Here is a 19931-nt window from a genome sequence, read left to right as displayed (position 1 = left end):
TGTTCCGTTACACTCAATGTCAAAAATTGTGTATATAGAAGGATTTATAAATCTCAAGTCATTTCAGAACCAGTAACTACGTGAGAAGATCAATAAGTCTTAAAGTCTTTGAATGTGTTATTAATCCACTCTGAAATATTTCAAGTATGAGAGAGAGAGTCTGACCATATCTTAGTACAGTATATACACACACACACAAAAAAAAAAAAAAAAAAAAAAAAAAAAAAAAAAAAGGAGTTTCACAGAAATGTGCAGCATTGCAAAATGATCAAACATGGTGTGATAGACCGTTTTACATGTGAGGCTTGCTGTGATACACAGATTTGCTTTAAGAGATTAAAATGCAGGTGTATACACAAGTAGATACAGTCTAGTGTCTTCGTCATCTACGGTTTTACGCAATAGAACGGATTTGGAAGCCCTCTACATTCCCCAATAAAACTTAATGTACAACCAACCGGTTATAAAGGTTACATATCATTTATACTTCTAATTAAACTGCACAGCATTATTAAAAAAAAACCAAGCCATTTTTTGTGTATGGCGATGTTCAGAATAGCATAACTACAGTCCTGCTTGCCTTTTATTTCAGCAGAATAAGTGCATTTCAAATCACACGCTCGCGATTCAATACCGATTTCGATAAATAATATATATATAAAAAAATAAATATAGATTTTGGGTTTATCAGGTACAGTACATGGTGATTTTTCTCAAGGGAAAAGGGCTTTTTTGAAATAAATGCAATGTTACGTTTTATATGTATGGAAGCTTGTTTAAGAATAAAGGTAATTGCGACTTTACATCTCACAATTGCGACTTTACATCTCACAATTGCGACTTTACATCTCACAATTGCGACTTTACATCTCACAATTGCGACTTTACATCTCACAATTGCGACTTTACATCTCACAATTGCGACTTTACATCTCACAATTGCGACTTTACATCTCACAATTGCGACTTTACATCTCACAATTGCGACTTTACATCTCACAATTGCGACTTTACATCTCACAATTGCGACTTTACATCTCACAATTGCGACTTTACATCTCACAATTGCGACTTTACATCTCACAATTGCGACTTTACATCTCACAATTGCGACTTTACATCTCACAATTGCGACTTTACATCTCACAATTGCGACTTTACATCTCACAATTGCGACTTTACATCTCACAATTGCGACTTTACATCTCACAATTGCGAGTTTACATCTCGCAATTCTGTCTTTATTTCTCAGAATTGCGTGTTATAAAGTCAGAATTGCGAGATATCAAGTCAGAATTGATTGATATAAAGTCGCAATTGCAGGTTTTAAAGTCAGAATTGCGAGATATAAAGTCAGAATTGATTGATATAAAGTCGCAATTGCGTGTTATAAAGTCAGAATTGTGAGAAACTATTCTGAGGGGAAAAAAATAGTATTTTTTCCCCCTTAGAATTGGCCTGATAACTCGCAATTGCGAGTTTATATCTCACAATTCTGAGAAAATATGTCAGAATTTCGAAATATAAACTTGCAATTATGTGTTATAAAGTCATAATTGCGAGATATAAAGTCATAATTGCGAGATATAAAGTCATAATTGCGAGATATAAAGTCATAATTGCGAGATATAAAGTCAGAATTGCGAGATATAAAGTCAGAATTGCGAGATATAAAGTCAGAATTGCGAGAAAAAAAAGGTCAGAATTTTGAGATAAAAAGTCGCAATTCTGTCTTTTTTTCTCGCAATTGCGACTATTTCTCATAATTGCGACTTTATATCTCACAATAGTGAGATAAAAAGTCGCAATTATTTTTTTTTATTCAGTGGCGGAAACAAGCTTCCAACGCTGTTTTATTGACATCTTTCTGTGGTTGACACACTGATTGATTGACTACATGGAGACATATTGCATTTTGGAAAGTTGTCAGCATTCCTTCTAATGTCCATTCATGTTTATTTCATGCTGTAACTAGTAGTAAAGAGGAAGAGATGATCGGTTCACATGCGCTTCATTGGAACTGAGGTGCAACAGGAGTCACGCCACATTAAAGAGCGCAGAACGGTATTTATCGTTTGAATTTCATTATAAAATGGACACATCAAAAGTAACAAAGGACAAAGCTTATTGCGGTTTGTTGGATGGGAGGCAAAATACAACTGAAAACAGCATAGACTAAAAGATCGATTCCTGCGGTTTAAGAATCAATATCGGTTCATAAAAATGAGAATCGGTTAAAAGTTTACAATATCTATTGATTGGTACCGCTTTGCATAATACATATTTTTCCAAAGGGGCTTAACAAAGAATAGTACCTTAATGCTGTGGGATTGTTACCTGGATTGGCCACTCGGTCCCTGTATCTGGGAGTGTGATCCTCCAGCGTCTGTAGCATCACCCACATGGTGAGACTAAACATCCCAGCCAGGAAGCCATAGAAGACCAGATAAAAGAGTAATATAAGACCTGCAGAGAGAAGACAGACACTTTCAAACACGGCAATTTCTTTCCCAAACCTATAAAGTATTGGGAATTTGTTCCCATGACTCTTTCCATGTAACGTCACATAACAAGCCCACTTGGAGCAACCGGTGGTCAGCACAAACACTGAACATTTAAGAGCGCGTCATCTGGAAAGCATCACATTTTATTTATGAGCGTGTGATAAACGTCGTAAAAAGAGCGGATTCACAAACATTCTGAATCATAAACGGAGCAAAGCGTCAGTTACTCCAGCGTCCAATCGGAGCTGAGGAATAAGCAGGGAAGAGCCTGTGTTTTTGACAAGTTCAGAGGTTCACACGCTCGCATGATGGCTTGGGGGTCTGAAACTAGTAGCACAACAGTGTGGATTAAACTAGTTCTGGCAGTTTGCACTCCCATGCATTGTAGCAAATGTCAGAAAAGAAGGGAGGATGGGGGGAGGGGCAATTGTAAAATGAGGAATGCAACAGCTGAATGCTTTAGAGAAAGGCCAAACATATCTGCTCGTTGTCAACAAGTGGAAGTGGAGAAATAATGAATGGTGGTTAATCTGGGAGAATCGTGTAAAGGGTGATTGGCACCCAGAAATGGTCAGGTCATATTTCACCTCAAAGCAAAGGGAAGAATATTTACACAAATTTATGGATTCTGCTATTGTAACTTTCTTCAAAACAATAGATGGGAGTGGATGTCTGGACCGGACGTTGGCTCAACCACTGGTGTGGCTTTGAGGTGGAAATATTAGCTAAATATGTATATAATGTAAATATTAATCAATCATGATTTGTTTGCAATTGAAAACCAGACTGTTTTTGGACATATACAACAATTCACAATTCAAGCTAGACCTGCAGGATAAATAGTTAAAAGATCGGGGTCTCGATTCAAACACCCACCCGATCTTATTCCTAAATGACAACAGTTGTCATGTATAGTTATGAAACAGCTTCACAAAATTTTCAACCACAGTGTTACATTAATTTAGATTATCACAGAAGTACTGGGATAAAAGTTTATAGTTCGGATAAAAACACTGATGTCTATGGAAGCGATCAAAATAGAGTAAGTCACCTTTTGAAAGTAACGTGACCCTTAAAATAAAAAGTTGTATGTTACATCGTTACACCAGTAGGTGGCGACTGCTAATAAAATGCATTTGTCATTGAATCATTCATTTTAAGAGATGCGTTCAAAAACACTGATTCATTCAGTTATGAAACAGGTCAAGTCTGAGTAAATCACTGAATGATTCATTTTAACCATTGTTTTTAATAATTCATTCAAATTAACTAAGCCAATATTTTTAGACCGACTGCAGCAATTAACAGTTTGTCCTTTTGAACCTAGTAAATTGCATGTTATTTTTTTAGTTGACTATTAAAATCATGGGATAATCGTGATCTCTCGTGAAATTGATTCTCAATTCTACGAATTACTTTAATGCAAAAAGTCTGTATAATTAGTTTAATGAGATGTAGTCACAATCATGATGTGCAGAAACAAGTAGAAGCAGTACAAAACTACAACAAATAAATATACTTAAAATTACTTATTTTATTTTGCATTAAAATAGGCTACCAAAAACTTGGGAGTGATATAAAAAAAAAAAAAAAAAAAAAAAAAAAAAAATTTATATATATATATATATATATATATATATATATATATATATATATATATATATATATATATATATATATATATATATATATATATATATATATATATATATATATATATATATATATATATATATATATATATAAAATTGTGAAATTTGCCCAGATATTGAAACTAAATGGATTGTTGAATTATTAAAAATGTAACTGTTTTTGGCCATTCTTACAAATTAAGCACAACAATTGTAGGGACATGACGACTCCATCTCTCACACGTTCAGAGAACAACCTACTGTAGTAATGACTAAACTACAGCCTGAGGGACACAGTCTACAGCACAGAGACTGAAACAAGCGTTAAAGACTCAAGAGAAGTCAACATGTTCACCTAGATGTTAATGCTAATTTTTTCTTCTTCTTTAAAACAGTATAAAAAGTATATAGACAGGCCAAGACAGAATCTCATGACTGTGTTTTCTGGGCTGAATTTTAGAGAAAATCTGCATAATCCTGTTAAATGGGTTCAAATTTATTTAGAGCTAAACACTAACAGTATTGGTTGCTGAAAGCATTATTAAACTAGCAAAAATCTATAATAAAATGTACATGAAAGAGGCAGAGTATTTGTAGAACTTTATGAATGCGTGTTTGATTTTCAGATTCAACGTGGACATGCATTTAAAATTACATAACAGAAAGAGTTGAAAATGGAAGAAAAAAATAAAACACTTTTTTTTAAAGCAGGATAGACCGGTGTTATTTTAGTATTACTGAAAAAATATGAATAATTAATAACTTTTTCCTTTTTGCATTTGTGCATTTTTTCTTAGTTGTTTAAATATGTCTACCGTTTTTATTCATTTTTATTTCAATTTTCTTTTAGTTATTTTAGAACATCAAGTTAAACTAAACAAAAATGAGAAATGTTTCTTTGGAAATTAGCTAAATCTAATTAATTTAATCATTTTAATATTTAACATTAATATTTCAAATGTAATATTTAAATTAACGTTTATTTGAGCAAACTTTAATAACCCTGCGGCAAACTTAACACAAACCTTACCAAAAGAGTACTGTGGTGATAGTATGGTACAGCATTTCAAATTCAATATAAACAATAGTACTGTTTAAATACCGTATTTATATACTGTGGCATTTTAAATGTACTCAAAGGTACTTCAAGGAACGCCACGTGAACTGGCCAGAACTCCCACAGTAGTGCCCCATCCAAACATGGACACACTATGGTATCTGTAGGTGTATGGACAGAGAATAACACGGGTCTGAGGTAAGGGAACAGAAATACTATTTGAAGAAAAGTAAAAGCAATATAAATAGCGAGATAAAAGGATAAAGGAGGGGAAGTGAAGGACAGTGTGTGTAAGAGCGTGAGAGAGAAGCTCAGTTTAATTATAGATGCATTTCTTCTTTGCAGATGTCTCTGAGGTAGACTCTTACTATAAATAGCATCTGGGGGAGGACAGTTTAGTGATGGCACAGCACTGGCCTAAGGAGATGCGCGCGCACACACACACACACACCACACACACGCATTCTGCTGCCTGTCATAATATTCCCCTGTTGAATCAGTCTTAAAGTGGGTACTAGCACGCATTTGCTACAAATGCAAATCAACGACCATAATTACATTTCTCCAAAGAATTGAAAATTCTACATTAGGGTTGATGAAATGACGCTCATTTAGTCGCCTGGGTAATAATGTCATAAAATGCATTTCATATGCAAGAAAAATATTATTTAAAAAAAACAATCTTATAAACAGAATGTTTCTAATTCAGAAAATGATGATTTGATTTTTTTTTTTTACTAGTAAGGTAATACAACTGTCTTGATTTCAGCAAAAAGTTACTAAAAGAATACAATTATTTTTTAAATAAAAAAAAAAATGTGATAAAAAGCTTCACTGCCTAATTCATATTTGACGAACTTCTCCCCCAAATCAAACCATTATGCAGAAACACAGAGGAAAAAATGTCAAAGTCAGTAAGTCGCTTAAAATATCAGATAATTCGGCCATTTTATGACAAGGAAAGGTTCGATGTAAAATATCATGTGGCATTACTCCCCTAGACTTGTGAATTAATAACAAAAACTAAACATTTTTAGCCTGAAAAATTAAAAAACTTATTTGAAAATAATAGTGTAACATATGCATATAAATATTTTACCCTTTCTCTTGATAGTTAGTTAGGCTACACCACATGACAATTGTTAGAGACATTAATTTTAAATATTTGTTAATTCTGGAAACGGTGCCAATGAAAATACTACCTTTTCTTGTATGTGTCACCTAAAAAGAGTTCCCCTGTCATAAAACACCTGCGCACCGCTACAATATGTCGGCTAGTTTCAGGAATGGGCCGAGGAAAGAGATATTAATCGGTCTTGGCTCTCATTAGATTCCCATTTGGCAGATATTACCCCAACATACGGCTGGGATGCTGAATGCTTCTGAACTTTGACCAGAGGCTGATGTGGGAAGGCTGAGGAGGGAGAGATTTTTTTGATTTTTCAAAATTACTTTTATTACAATAGAAAATACTAACCATTAAAACATTTTTTCACAGTTAATTATTTTTTTACAAACTTAAAACAAAACAACTCTCCGTTTACAACTGAACATAAGGCTTCTCTGTAACACCATATAGATTCAAACTTCAATAAATTATTCATTACTTTATAAAATCGAAAATCAACAACAATTCTAGATTTCACCATTACTTTAAACACCCGTACCACACCACTATCATTCCTTAGTTCATATGATTTCTCCTACTAATGTATATGGCCATTTTTGCTGTTCCAAGTACAAAGTTCAACAGCTGACATTCACCACTTCTACTTCTCACATATTTAAAACCACAAATTAAAGTCTGCACAGAAAACACTTCATTAAAACAATTACAAATTGTTTTTAACATGTCAAACAACGGCTTTAGCCTAAAACAATAAGCAAAACAGTGAAAAACACTGAGTGAGAGAGAGAGAGATAGAGATAGAGAGATAAATAGAGAGAGAGAGAGAGAGAGATGACGTCTCCTCAGTCAGTCAGAAGGGATATCAATACCGGAGCAGGATGACTGAGATCAGTAGCCAGTCATTGCTGTCAGGAAGCCACTCTCAGCTCATCACCACATCTCCATCTCCATTTCACTCTCACGCTTCAATCTATATCACTGCATCTCGGTCTAATGCCTCTTAGGTTTAGATCTGATCTCACCTGAGTCAATACTGGCACCACAGCCGACATGCCTTCAACAACACAGATCCACTACTCGAGTGTGTGCGATACTGTGGGCAGGAAACTTTCACCACTAACAAAATAGAAAAAAAGGAATGGACGAAAACAATGTTTGAATTTTGACTGAATGCCAATGGAGTTTAAAAATTCTTCATTACATTTCAACAATATTATTTAAATTGTACTAGAGTTGTCATTTTGTCAAGTCGGTACTGACATTTTAAAAATGTGATTGCTGTTGAACGGATTCTTAAACACCTCTGGTTCACGTGCTCATACATGTCTCTGATTGGCCATTGCGTTCACATGCTCAACATATATGTCTGTGATTGGCAATTGTGTTGAGGCGCTCAACATTGGCTACAATGATCAACGCTTCAAAAAGAGTGAAGTCAAAAACGCTTCAAGTCTTTTACGCTCTTCATCGAGACACAGATACACACGGGAGCGTTTGAAAGCAGGCATCTATCAGCGGATCCGTCTATCAGTGGATATATTAGGGATCCGCTGATAGACGCCTGCTTTTAAACGCTCCCGTGTGTATCTGTGTCTCGATGAAGAGCGTCAAAGATGTCAGTGTTGATCATTGTAGCCAATCAGAGACATATGTTGAGCGCGTGAACACAATGGCCAATCATAGACACACATGTTGAGCGTGTGAACACAATAGCCAATCAGAGACATATGTTGAGCGTGTGAACACAATGGCCAATCATAGACACACATGTTGAGCGTGTGAACACAATAGCCAATCAGAGACATATGTTGAGCGTGTGAACACAATGGCCAATCATAGATGCATGTTGAGCACGTGAACACAATGGCCAATTAGAGAAATATATTGAGTGAGTCAACAATGGATAATCATAGACATGTTGAGCGCGTGAACACAATAGCCAATCATAGATGCATGTTGAGCACGTGAACACAATGGCCAATCATAGACATATGTTGAGTGAGTCACAATTGGATAATCATAGACATACATGTTGAGCGCGTGAACACAATGGCCAATCAGGAGTTTAAAAATCCGTTCAACAGCGCTCAAAATAGAGGGAAACGCAGGTAATGTCACATTTTTCAATTTCAGTACCAACTTGGTACCTTGTTTCTGGCACCTAGACATTGGCAGCAGATACTTCAAGTCTTGCAAGTTGCAAGGTAGGGCCTCCATGGAGCAGATGTGTTGGTCCAGCACATTTGGAGGCCGAGGCAACACCTTGAACTCTGTCAAGTTCCTCAAACCATTCCTGAACAATTTTTGCAGTGTGGCAGGGTGCATTATTCTGCTAAAAGATGCAACTTCCACCAGAGAAAACCATTGCCACGAAGGGGTGTACATGGTCTGCAACAATCTTTAGCTGGGCCAGAGGTGTCCAATCCTGCTCCTCAAGGGCCACTGCACTGTAGTGTTAGCTCCATACCCAATGACACACACCTGAACCAGCTAATCAAGGTCTAACAAGGCATACTAGAAACATTGAGGCAGGTGTGTTGAGGCATGTTGTAGCTAAACTCTACAGGACAGTGGGCCTTCCAGGAGCGAGTTTGACACAGATTGCCTACCTCAGTGTCCAAAGTAACCTCCACATGAATGCCAGTACTCAAGGTTTCCCAGCAAAACAAGATCCAGAGAACAACTGCCTCTGCATCCTGTTGCCATCTCTTACCTGGATAAACAACACACATAGCCTGGTCATCTATCTGATCTAATAGAAAATGTGATTTATAAGACCAGGCAATCTTCTTTCATTGCTCTATGGTCCAAGTCTGACACTCATGCCCCAATTGTAGACGGTGGACATCATGGGCAGTCTGGCCAGTTTCCGGTTACCCAGACAGATACTCAGCAAACTGAGATGCACTGTGTGTTCTGACACCTTTCTTTCATAGGCAGCATTAAGTTTTTCCAGCAATTTGAGCGACGGGAACCCCCCAAAAGACCTGTCGCTTCGGAGAAGCTCTGACCCATTCGTCTAGCCATCACTATTTGGCCCATTTCAAAGTCACTCAGATCTATTCGCTTGTTTCCGACACATGAAATTCAAGAACTGACTATTCACTTGCTGCTTAAAATATCCCACCCCTTGACAGGTGCCATTGTAACGATATAATACATTTTATTCACCAATCAGTGCTTTTAATGTTCTAGTTGATCAGTGTTTGTATATGCATTATATTTACCACTGGAAAAAAACAAAACACAAGTCAACAACTTTGTGATTGTCACATGAGCGTCCACAAGAAAGACGTTGTATGTGCATTGTGAAGCTTGCACGAGAAGCGACGGTCCTCCATGCTTCCCCGTTACTTCTCGCGCAAATGATTTAAAGAGAATGGGTGAACTAATTGTCAAAACGATCCCCATTCACACGGATCCCTGAAAACGACTAAAAAGAGATTCACTTTTTATGTTGTTTACACGGAAGAAAAGTTTGCGTTCCTTGATCAGCACACTACTTAAACCACAGCCACTAAAAATACCTATAAAACTATCCAAGAATGTATGTAATGTAACGTAAAATGTAAAAAAAAATGTAAGGCAAAAATCTAGTCAATAGTAATCAACTGTCTGTAATTTGGGGCAGGACTGAAACAGGTCGTCACAGGAAAAAAAAGAAAAAGGTGGAGATACGGAGAGAAGAGATGCCCAGAATGAATGAATGAGTCACAGTTAGATCCACAATGAAATACAGGAGACAATAAAAGCCCACAAGACAAGTCTTTATCAGTGGCTTCTCATAGCTGTTGAGAAACCCAAGCCTCCGAAGAACCAGATACTCGTCCTCCTCCTGTGCCGAGGAATGCTGGGATAAAAATACTTCTTTGCAGCCGGCCGGGGGGGGTGAGGGTGTGTGCCGTCACACCAGGGTGCAGACCGGTGGTGTCGTGGGGGTAATTTAGGGTACCGTACTGAGACTGTGGCTCTCAAAGTGAGCACTACCCATAAGCGTCTGTTTTTCTGTAAGTGGACATGCTTGAGCTGCATATTACACCATTAACTGTGGGACGGGCCAATGAACACTTAAACCTGCACTGTAAGGAAAAGACAACCTGTACCCGGATTTAAAAACATTGCGGGACAGGAGAGCCTAGATGAGCTGTAGGATTGTATCATGAAGGATTATCACAGATTTCATTTTTCAACTCCTAGACAATTGGAAATGAATTAGAAATATGAAGATTAAAAAGTGTTATGTTACTGTACCATTGAATACAATTTATTTGTATTTACTAGAGCTCTCAATTGATTAAAATATTAACCTGCATAATTGTGTCACCGTTAAAGGGTCATGAAACTCCCATTTTAGCACTGATGATTCACACCTTAGATTTGAAATGGGAGTGTAAAAGCCCTGATATACTTACAGAGAAGTACTTTTTTTTCTTCGCTTGGGGGTAAAACGAATTTAGAAATACCTGAGCAGCGTTATACTGTAAAAATCATCCCGACACCACCCAAACCAACGCAGTGGCTTTTCTTCTCAATAGCAAAAAATAAATGCGTGACAGCGGTGAGAAAACAGCAGTGAATAAAGCATCTGATCATAGCGATGTGGATATGTTTGAACTAGCTCTAAAATTCACCACTCCAGTGAAGTCACGTCACATTTATTTATCTAGCACTTTATAGAAAATATTTTCAGAAAGTTCACTTCGGCAAGCTGTTTTGAACTCCCGAAACAAACTCATAACAAACATAATTTTGCCCTGATTTTGTTTGAAATTACGTCACACCAGTTCGGTCTTTGATTTCGCTTGAAGTATATCGGAGCCTTAAAGGGATAGTTCACCCAAAATCTAATTTCTGTCATTATTTACTCACCCTCATGTCGTTCCAAACCCGTAAGACCTTCGTTCATCTTCCGAACACAAATGGAGATATCTTTAATGAAATCCAAGAGCTTTCTGACACCCCCATAGACAGCAATACAACGGCCACTTTCAAGGCCCAGAAAGGTAGTAAAGACATTGTTAAAATAGTCCACGTGTCTCCAGTGGTTCAACCTTAATGTTATGAAGTGATGGGAATACTTTTGTGCGCAAAACCCCCCAAAAATAACGACTTCATTCAACAATCTCTTCTCTTCCACATTCTCCTACACTGTTGACAGTGTGAACATCAGGAGAATGACGTGGAAGAAAAGAGATTGAAATTTTTGGGGGTATTTGCAGACAAACAGTATTCTCATCACTTCATAACTTTAAGGTTGAACCACTGTAGTCACGTGGACTATTGCCATCTATGGAGGATCAGAAAGCTCTTGGATTTCATCAAAAAGATCTTAATTTGTGTTACGAAAATGAAGGAAGGTCTTACGGGTTTGGAACGTCGAGGGTGAGTAAATAATGACAGAATTTTCATTTTTGGGTGAACTAACCCTTTAAAGCTGTGGAAAAGTGGGAATGCAGAGTGTGGGGAAACACTTTATACAGACAAATGAATATTGAATTTAAACAGAATTTTGGAAAGAATTATTATTTTTACATTTTTTTTTTCAAATGGTTCAAAGAAATCCGTTCTGCAAACCTATTTGACACATCAACTTCAGTAAATCTATTGCTGGAGATGAAGTGTACTCCTAAAAGTCCAAAAAATTTAATCTTTTAACAGAAATTTGCTTATAAAAAGTTGTCTTTATCTTCCAGGAAACATGATAAAAAAATATTGATGACTCAACCAGCACTCTTGGGCGTATCCAAATTTCTAACCAATCGAATACTTGCAGAATAAGTATGTTGCTCCCCCGACTAGCTGAGCTGTACATTTAAGGCTACCATCTATCCAAAAAAGCAGCACTTTGATATATTCCAGCCCAGTTTCCTTTTTCAATAGGAAATACATCAACACAAGAAAGTAGGCTAAACCGTGCTAAAACCATTTCACAGAAATTTCTCGCACCACCCATCGTCAACTGCATTTCGGTGTGAAGCACGTTTCACTCCAGAGCGCGATCAACAGGGGTGAGCGTAACACAGCGTGGCCAGCTTGGCTCTAGAGAAGAGTGGCAGATCACCCAGTGATGGTGAGAGGAAGAGGCCCTGGAGAACAGCTGAGACTCCCAGTATGACTTTCCTTCCTGCCAGAATCCCTCCTCCGGGCAAAACACAGACAGCTACACTCCCTCAGGCTAGTGCTAATTCAGTCACGTGATCATGGTAGTGGCATCAGATACACCTTCTCTCTTTTCATTAGTAGCACTGAAAAGGTATTGGCATAAAATAATCTGGGCGTGAAAGAAGAGGAGTTTAATTTTCTGAAGTAAACGTACCACTACGCTGCTAATGTTGTCGATGGTTGCCAGGGTGTTGCAGTGCGGTTGCTAGGTTTTTCTGGATGGTTGCTAGGTCATTCAGGCTAAAGTTTAATACTTAATATAAGGCATGTCAACAAACCCCAAACCTCTAAGTGTGAGCAACTGAAATGTGAAAGTGATGACACTATAACATAAACTTACTGCACATTTGAAGTGAACAATTTTTAATCAATGACTTCTAAAATGCTACAGTGTAGTAGTAAATAAGATAAAGTGTAAAAATATACCCTAGAGATCCTTCTAATGGGTTTCCGACTTCATCCAATCAAGCGAGGACAGACGCCAAATCTCACCCGTCGTTTGGCATGAAGGAAAATGGAGACAAGCCAGATATTGAGAAAGTGATTTTATCACCAAGAGTTAAAGGAATAGTTCACCCACATATGAAAAATCAGTTATCATTTACTCAACCTCATGTCGTTCGAAGCTTGTATGCTGTTATTTTTTACTTGTAGCACTATAGGGATAAATTATGAAAGTATTTTACGAAATTTTCCTCATTACAGCACCAATAACCACGTCTATCAACCGTAACAATTTTCCGTAAGTCTTCTGAATACTGATGATAGTGAAGAACACATGGAATTTACTGGAATAATTCACCCCTAAATTAAACATCTATCATGTACTCTCCCTTATGTTGTACGGAGAATGTCCCATATAGTGAACGTCAACTGGGTTCAGTGTCATTTGGACCCCAATACTCTTCAAAATATCTTCTTTTTTGTACCGCAGAAGAAACAAATGCATATCATTTTTGAATTACCGGTACATTAGGGTAAATGAGTTAATGATGCCTTAAAGTTATTAATTTCTTCCCCTCAGCTGAATCTTTGAAATCTATGCAACACATTAAGAAAAAAACAAATGGCATGGCAATGCAATATGCCAAATTTGACGTCATAATGTTCAAAACATTAAAAGCTAGCATCAGCCCTAGCATCCTCACAGCAGACATGCTTACCTGTCGTAGCTTATCCACATTTGAACGAATTCGATCAAATATATTTGCCAGAATAAGAGCATAAAGTACAATTGGAATGACAAGAACTCTTTTCATTTTTAGCGAACTATTCCTTTAACCTAATTCCTGAAGGGTGAAATGGCTCATGAAATCACCATTTCCCCCAATTTAAAACGTGAATGAAAAGCCACCGTTGTGCAGTTCCTCAATTACTACGTTGTGAACCTCAAGCCAAACATGCTTGAACACACACACACACACACTCAAGCCCGTGTTAATGGGGCGAACAAGACCAGGACGTTTCATTGATGAAATGCAGAAAATAGGTCATTGTTGCACATGAAAGCATCACTGCCACATGGTTGGTCTCCTGATGGAGAACAAGGTTCCCTTTCATCAGTTTAAACTGTCTGTGGTAAACGTATCCTGAGATCCTACCAGCCCAGCTCCAGGCTCATCACACCGCATCGCCACACATCCCAGAAGCTGTGGACAGATTAGCGTGATCGCTAACCCAAGCAAGGTCAACAGTAGATTGGGAAGCGTTAATCTGGGCTAATCCAAACGGACATGCATCAGGGTGCAGATGTCTCGCTGAGCCGGACCCATCCATTAACTCAAGCCAGATCCTTTTATCTCTTCACTACCCATCTTTCCCTCCATTACTCTCTGACTCCTTGCCATCCCATGGGAAAAGTAAAAGCAGCCCAGGAATCAAAACGGTTTCTCTAATGTGTACATTTTTTTCCAATTACTTGGTTGTGGACAGGTCGCTCTGGGACCCAAACACTGCAGAGATGCTGGAACTGTTGAAGTAAAAATAAATTTTAAAAAATGGTAGTACAGTGTTTCCCCTAGGATTTTTTTCAGGGGGGGGGGGGGGGGGGGGGACTGCTAGTGTTGCGGAGCGGGCGTGTTACGGATACGTGGTGTAATTTTTTTTTGCAATCAAAAAGCATGTCTAATTAATTGAAATCATGTATTATGAATCATTAAACAATACATTTTTTTAAATATATGAAAAAAAAAACTAATTTCTCACACTAATTCTGTGTTGTGTTTTTTTCTGGTAATAAAATGTAAAATGAAGACATAAAACACAAATTGTATCATTTATCATCAATTTTAATCATATGAAATTAAATAAACTTTTTGTCAAATAACTTGCTGCACAATGAGCTTTACTGTTAAAATTAAAAAATCGATTATTCCTTAATTTCAGTTTTGATGATAATTTATTTGGATTAGTGTTAGTGTATTATTACATTGGGACATATCTAAATTCTAATGTACAACAGTAATATATTTATGTCAAGTTAAACCGAACTTTTATTTTGACGGGTTGCCGTGAAGACCTTTTGAGTTTCTGTGTGTTTATGTCATGATGATAGTTTCTCAAATGAAGCGGTGAAATGATCACGAAGTGACTTTCAGAGTGGATCTAGAGCCTGAAGAGGAAGTTCATGCATTTGTGTCTTCATATAGGCCAAAAAACAGCGCAAGCGTCACACCTGCTTCAGTGTGTGTGTGTGTGTGGTAAATGAAACTGCGCGTCGGCGGCACCATTCATTCACACAGAACATGCAGGATTCGTATTTAAATAGTCTTTGTGTTTTAATATTCACACACACTAGTCTACATCGCGATTTGATTTCAAGTGTACTGAACTGCTTTCTATTTTTTCCTCAAATTTACAAATTCCGTGAAATTCCGCGTTATACACTAAAATTCCTTTTTTATGACTGGATTTCGTCAGCATTTTAGGGGGGGCGGGGGGTCGTTTTGGGGGGGCGGGCCGCCCCCCCAAAACAATGGTAGGGGAAACACTGTAGTATCATCATTTCATTTGGCCTTATTTTGGAGAATTTTTATGGGATGCACCCTCTCTCATGAACTCAATTAATAGACTACACTAAATAAATAAAAAAAGTTCTAACAGCTTTCAATTGTCTATTTGCCCTGCCCAACATTTTTATTTCATGCTACTTTTTAATTGCAAAGCAAGAAAACATAGTACTTCCAATTAGACGGGAACTTGAAAACAATGGCATCCATGGAAAAACATTACTAGTTTGTCATTTTTAAACCCATTCTTACTGGCACTAGCAAGATTATCACAAGTCATTGTTGCAATTTTGACAAAACTATGTTACCCGCCCCCTTTAGTTACTGTTGCTATGTCCAACAAGCCACGCCGCTCTCATGCCACACCATGTTCTCACGCAGTGAAAAATACATCACGGAGCAGAGATGACACCGACAACGCGCTGACAGACAGGACAGACCAGGTTACTTTTGATATGAAACAGTCTCACCTTTCAAATTTGGTCATTTTTAAAAGAAATTTAAACAATACCGTTTTGTGGCTCTTTAAAGGAGAACTCCGGCGCAAAATGAACCTTTGGTCTAATTACACATTGTTACCTAGTCAACCGTTATCTGAGATTTGTTTTCATGAATATCGAATGTAAAGAGTTTTATCTCTAAAAACAGTTTAGCCTATAAAGCTAGTATAACGCTAGTATATTGGGCATAGTGTAATGACAAATAAAAATCGCTTGTTAATACCACTAACAAGGCTGAAAATAGCCCCACACTAACACGGTAGCATAATGAGGGTCCCTATCTGCAAACCGAAGCATTGAGAACTTTGTCAGTGTCCAGACAGTTTAATAAGAAGATATTTAATACATACAGTCAACTTTGCGTATACAGGCAGAAGCCATCTTTGAAATACCGTCTTTACCAGTCGATCTACGAACGCCGATACAAGTGCGCTGGTGAGATGTGAACGAGCTATGAGTTGTGATAAGGTGAGTGCGAACAGCAGGCTTGGATCGGCGTTCGTAGATCGATTGGTAAAGACTGTATTTCAAAGATGGCTCCTGTCTGTATACGCGAAGTTGACTGTATGTTTAAAATATCTTCTTATTAAACTGTCTGGACACTAACAAAGTTCTCAATGCTTCGGTTTGAAGGTAGGGACCCTCATTATGCTACCGTGTTAGTGTGGGGCTATTTTGAGCCTTGTTAGTGGTATTAACAAGCGATTTTTATTTGTCATTGATCTATGCCCAATATTATATACTAGCGTTATACTAACTTTATAGGCTAAACTGTTTTTAGAGATAAAACTATTTACATTCGATAATCATGAAAACAAATCTCAGATAACGGTTGACTAGGTAACAATGTGTAATTAGACCAAAGGTTCATTTTGCGCCGGAGTTCTCCTTTAATGTGTCTGACAGATCGCTGTACAGCCTCAGTTAAAGCTACTCGTGAACCGATCATCTCGTCCTTCTTGTTCATTTATAGCATCAAATAAACATGAATGAACATCAGAAGGAATGTTGTTTTAACCGCGGAAAGACGTCAGTACAGTATGAAAATGTATGGCGGATTACGGTTGGTCAGATTGCCTGTCAATCAAACTCCCTGCGAAGGGTCAATTCACAACCAAATTTTCAGAGAAAAACTAGATTAAATGTGGAAGGCAAACAAATTGCATGTAAATTATACAAAAGTAAGTAATAGCACTGATCCAACATGTGAACTACAAGCTATCATTAACCCATCAACCACTCTAGAAACTGATACCAGCATCGGTCGAACGCTAATACAGGCAATTCTCATGAAAACGTGAACACAGGCCGAGAAGAAAAAGCCCAGGTAAGCAGAATGACTAGGCCTCATTATGTAAAGCAAACCCAAGCTTCATTAAAGCTGCAAGCAGTGATGAACCATGAATGAAGATCTACATAACACGTCATATTCCTCAAGGCTGGAGATCGTTTTCATTTGAATTACATTGATTTCTTTCAAGAGGCCTATTGGTTCGGGAGCCTGCAGAGAGCCGGTTTGACCTTGAGAGGAAAGCAGGGAGGAAGACGGGGAGGAGGGGCTGAACGCGAGCTCATGCATCACATCAAGAAACACCCATCCCAGCGAAGGAGAGGTACTGCAGAGTTTAGCATCACGAACACAACCGGGCTGTTCAATTGACCGAGGCGCAGAACTACAAGGAAATAGTTTCATGCAAAGCTGGTTACTAAGCAACTGGGTATTTAAGAAATTGCTCCCCACCCCCACTGATAATAATGGACACTTTACAGCTTTGAGGAGAATATACATGCAAACTGGATTGCAAAACAAGCCCTGATATACCTGAATATCTAAATGCTCTTAAATAAGAGAACAGAAAACTTCTCCTCCTCAACCTCCCTCTGTGAACCAATTGTGTCAAGGGATGTGGAAATTTCCTCTCAAGCAAAGGCTGTGAACCACAGCAAAGGTAATTTGCATATCGAATGAATGCGGATGCTACGTCACCACGGCCGTGGATGATTGACAGCCGAAACGTTCCAAGAGAACGCGCGCTGATACTCGCTCGCCGAATATCGCAGCGACTAATCGCAATATTTGTATATATTTCTATATGAAAGAACTTTTTTTTTTCGTGTGCGATGGTATTCCATTCCCTAATGCGTTTGTGTGAGGGGAATTTCTCAAATTTAGTTAAACTATAAAACTAGAGGCGCTCGTAGCAGGAGAGGCTTACTTGAGGCACAGTGAGTTAGGAGCCGCCATTCATCGAGTTATTTTATAGTACGAATAACAGACACGTAGAATATTAATTTTAGCACAAATTATTCTCTCAACGCATGATTTCACAGCTAATGTGACATGCAGGCCTACTGTAGAGAGCGCAGTGATGACATTCAGGAAAGCTATTCATAGACCTCGAGCCTCAAGTGAAACTGCAGGATACAAACGCGGAGGAATATCTGCCATGCTGTTAAATTAAAACCCGATTAATCACGGAAATCCGCGATGTGTGACGATTCATCCCGTGATAAGGGATGGCATAAGCGGATTCATCCCGTCAATTGTTTTGATTTAGCAAGTATTAAGTAATTATGGTACGGTAATATGCTTATACTGCAGTAAGTGGAATAATACGTAGGCTTAGATTTAAAGCCACATATTTACTACTACCGCCTTCTATGGCTTTTTAAACAGGATCCATTTTAGCTGACTTAAGGTTTCTAAAATGAGGAGTCGTAGAATATGCGATCGATTGCCAGCGTTTTTATATGCATCTCGGGTTATGGCTCATGGATATGGTCTAAATGAACACTTTCAAATGGTGAGATTAGTATGTGGCTTGAGATTGATATGCATCTCAATGAAATCTAATGCATGCTGATCTGCACATGCCGACACATTGTAACGGACTGTAAGGTAGAGCCATAAAGCTCAGTTCGCTGGGTTACAAACGCGTTTGAGAATCATTATCAATGCAACTGAGCTTTGCATTAATGGCAATACAGTCAAGAACAGTGTGTGTGGCCGTTTAAAGGCACATTATGCGTCAACCGCATAGGTAGATCATATTTTTGGTGTCTGAACATCAGTTTTAAAGGCGTGCAATTGTCACTTAACACAAAAAAACCCCAAAACGACTACTTACCCCAACTGCTCGCAGTGCGCCCGATGAATTCCCCCGTCCTTGGGTTGTAGATGAAATCTTTCCAACTCGACTGTTTCTCGTCAGGTTTCTCCTCTTTGTTGGCCATGGTGTGTACAGGATGAATAAACCAGTTTGAGAACGATATATGATAATAAATCTAAAAAAAGCGTTGAATCGGGCTTGCGTCCTTCGCGTTGTGAAATAAAAGAGGTGTGCGGTGTTTCCACGCGGCTCGAGACTGCAGTGCGTCCGTCGCTCGCTCGAGCTCTTCACTGGCAGCGTTTGAACTGCGCTGTGACGCGCATGCGCGGTGGAGCCGCGCCGCATTTACAGGAGCCGCATGAAGCGCGTTCAACATCATTTGCACAAGGTTTACCGAAACGCCACGTAGTTTGCGCACCGCGTTGCATAGAAAAAGTACACTGACAACTTTATAGGGAGCCTGGGGGCTAGTTATTACACTTTTCCCCCCCCGCTGTGTGACTAATTCACAGGTTGGGAATGAGTCCATTTTTTTGTAGGCATCTTGACTCGACAAAAAGGTATTGAGCATTTCCGCCGGGGTAAGTTGGCACAATAAGTTTCTTAAAACATGAAAATAGATCTAGTTTGTCGTCCAGTTTATTAAATGGTTTTCAGCTCAATTTAAAAAGTAAAACTATACATTAGTAGGCTATGTATGTTAACATACATAGTATGTTAACATAGCCCCACACAAATACCAAATATATGGTTGATGTTTTGTTTCAGGTAATTCTAACTCTAATAGCTACAAAAAGAGCTATTGTGTCTGTATGAGTGTCTTTTGACTG

General features: G+C 38.2%; 1 protein-coding gene across 1 annotated transcript in view; it reads right to left on the bottom strand.

Annotated features, from left to right (window-relative positions):
- atp1b3b (ATPase Na+/K+ transporting subunit beta 3b) overlaps nt 1–19408 on the bottom strand; it is a 31124-nt gene extending 11716 nt beyond the window's left edge. Inside the window, exons 1-2 of the mRNA XM_056262587.1 lie at nt 19120–19408; nt 2338–2466 (exon numbers count right to left, since the gene is read on the bottom strand). Of these exons, the coding sequence (XP_056118562.1) occupies nt 2338–2466; nt 19120–19225 (235 nt within the window). The 5' untranslated portion in view covers nt 19226–19408. The remainder of the gene's footprint in view (nt 1–2337; nt 2467–19119) is intronic.
- Nucleotides 19409–19931: the final 523 nt, after the last annotated feature.

This window comes from Rhinichthys klamathensis, unplaced genomic scaffold (genome assembly GCF_029890125.1).
Source record: "Rhinichthys klamathensis goyatoka isolate OS25496 unplaced genomic scaffold, OSU_Roscu_1.1 h1tg000194l_1, whole genome shotgun sequence".
NCBI classification, from domain to species: domain Eukaryota; kingdom Metazoa; phylum Chordata; class Actinopteri; order Cypriniformes; family Leuciscidae; genus Rhinichthys; species Rhinichthys klamathensis.
This window is presented reverse-complemented; position numbering and strand designations above follow the sequence as displayed.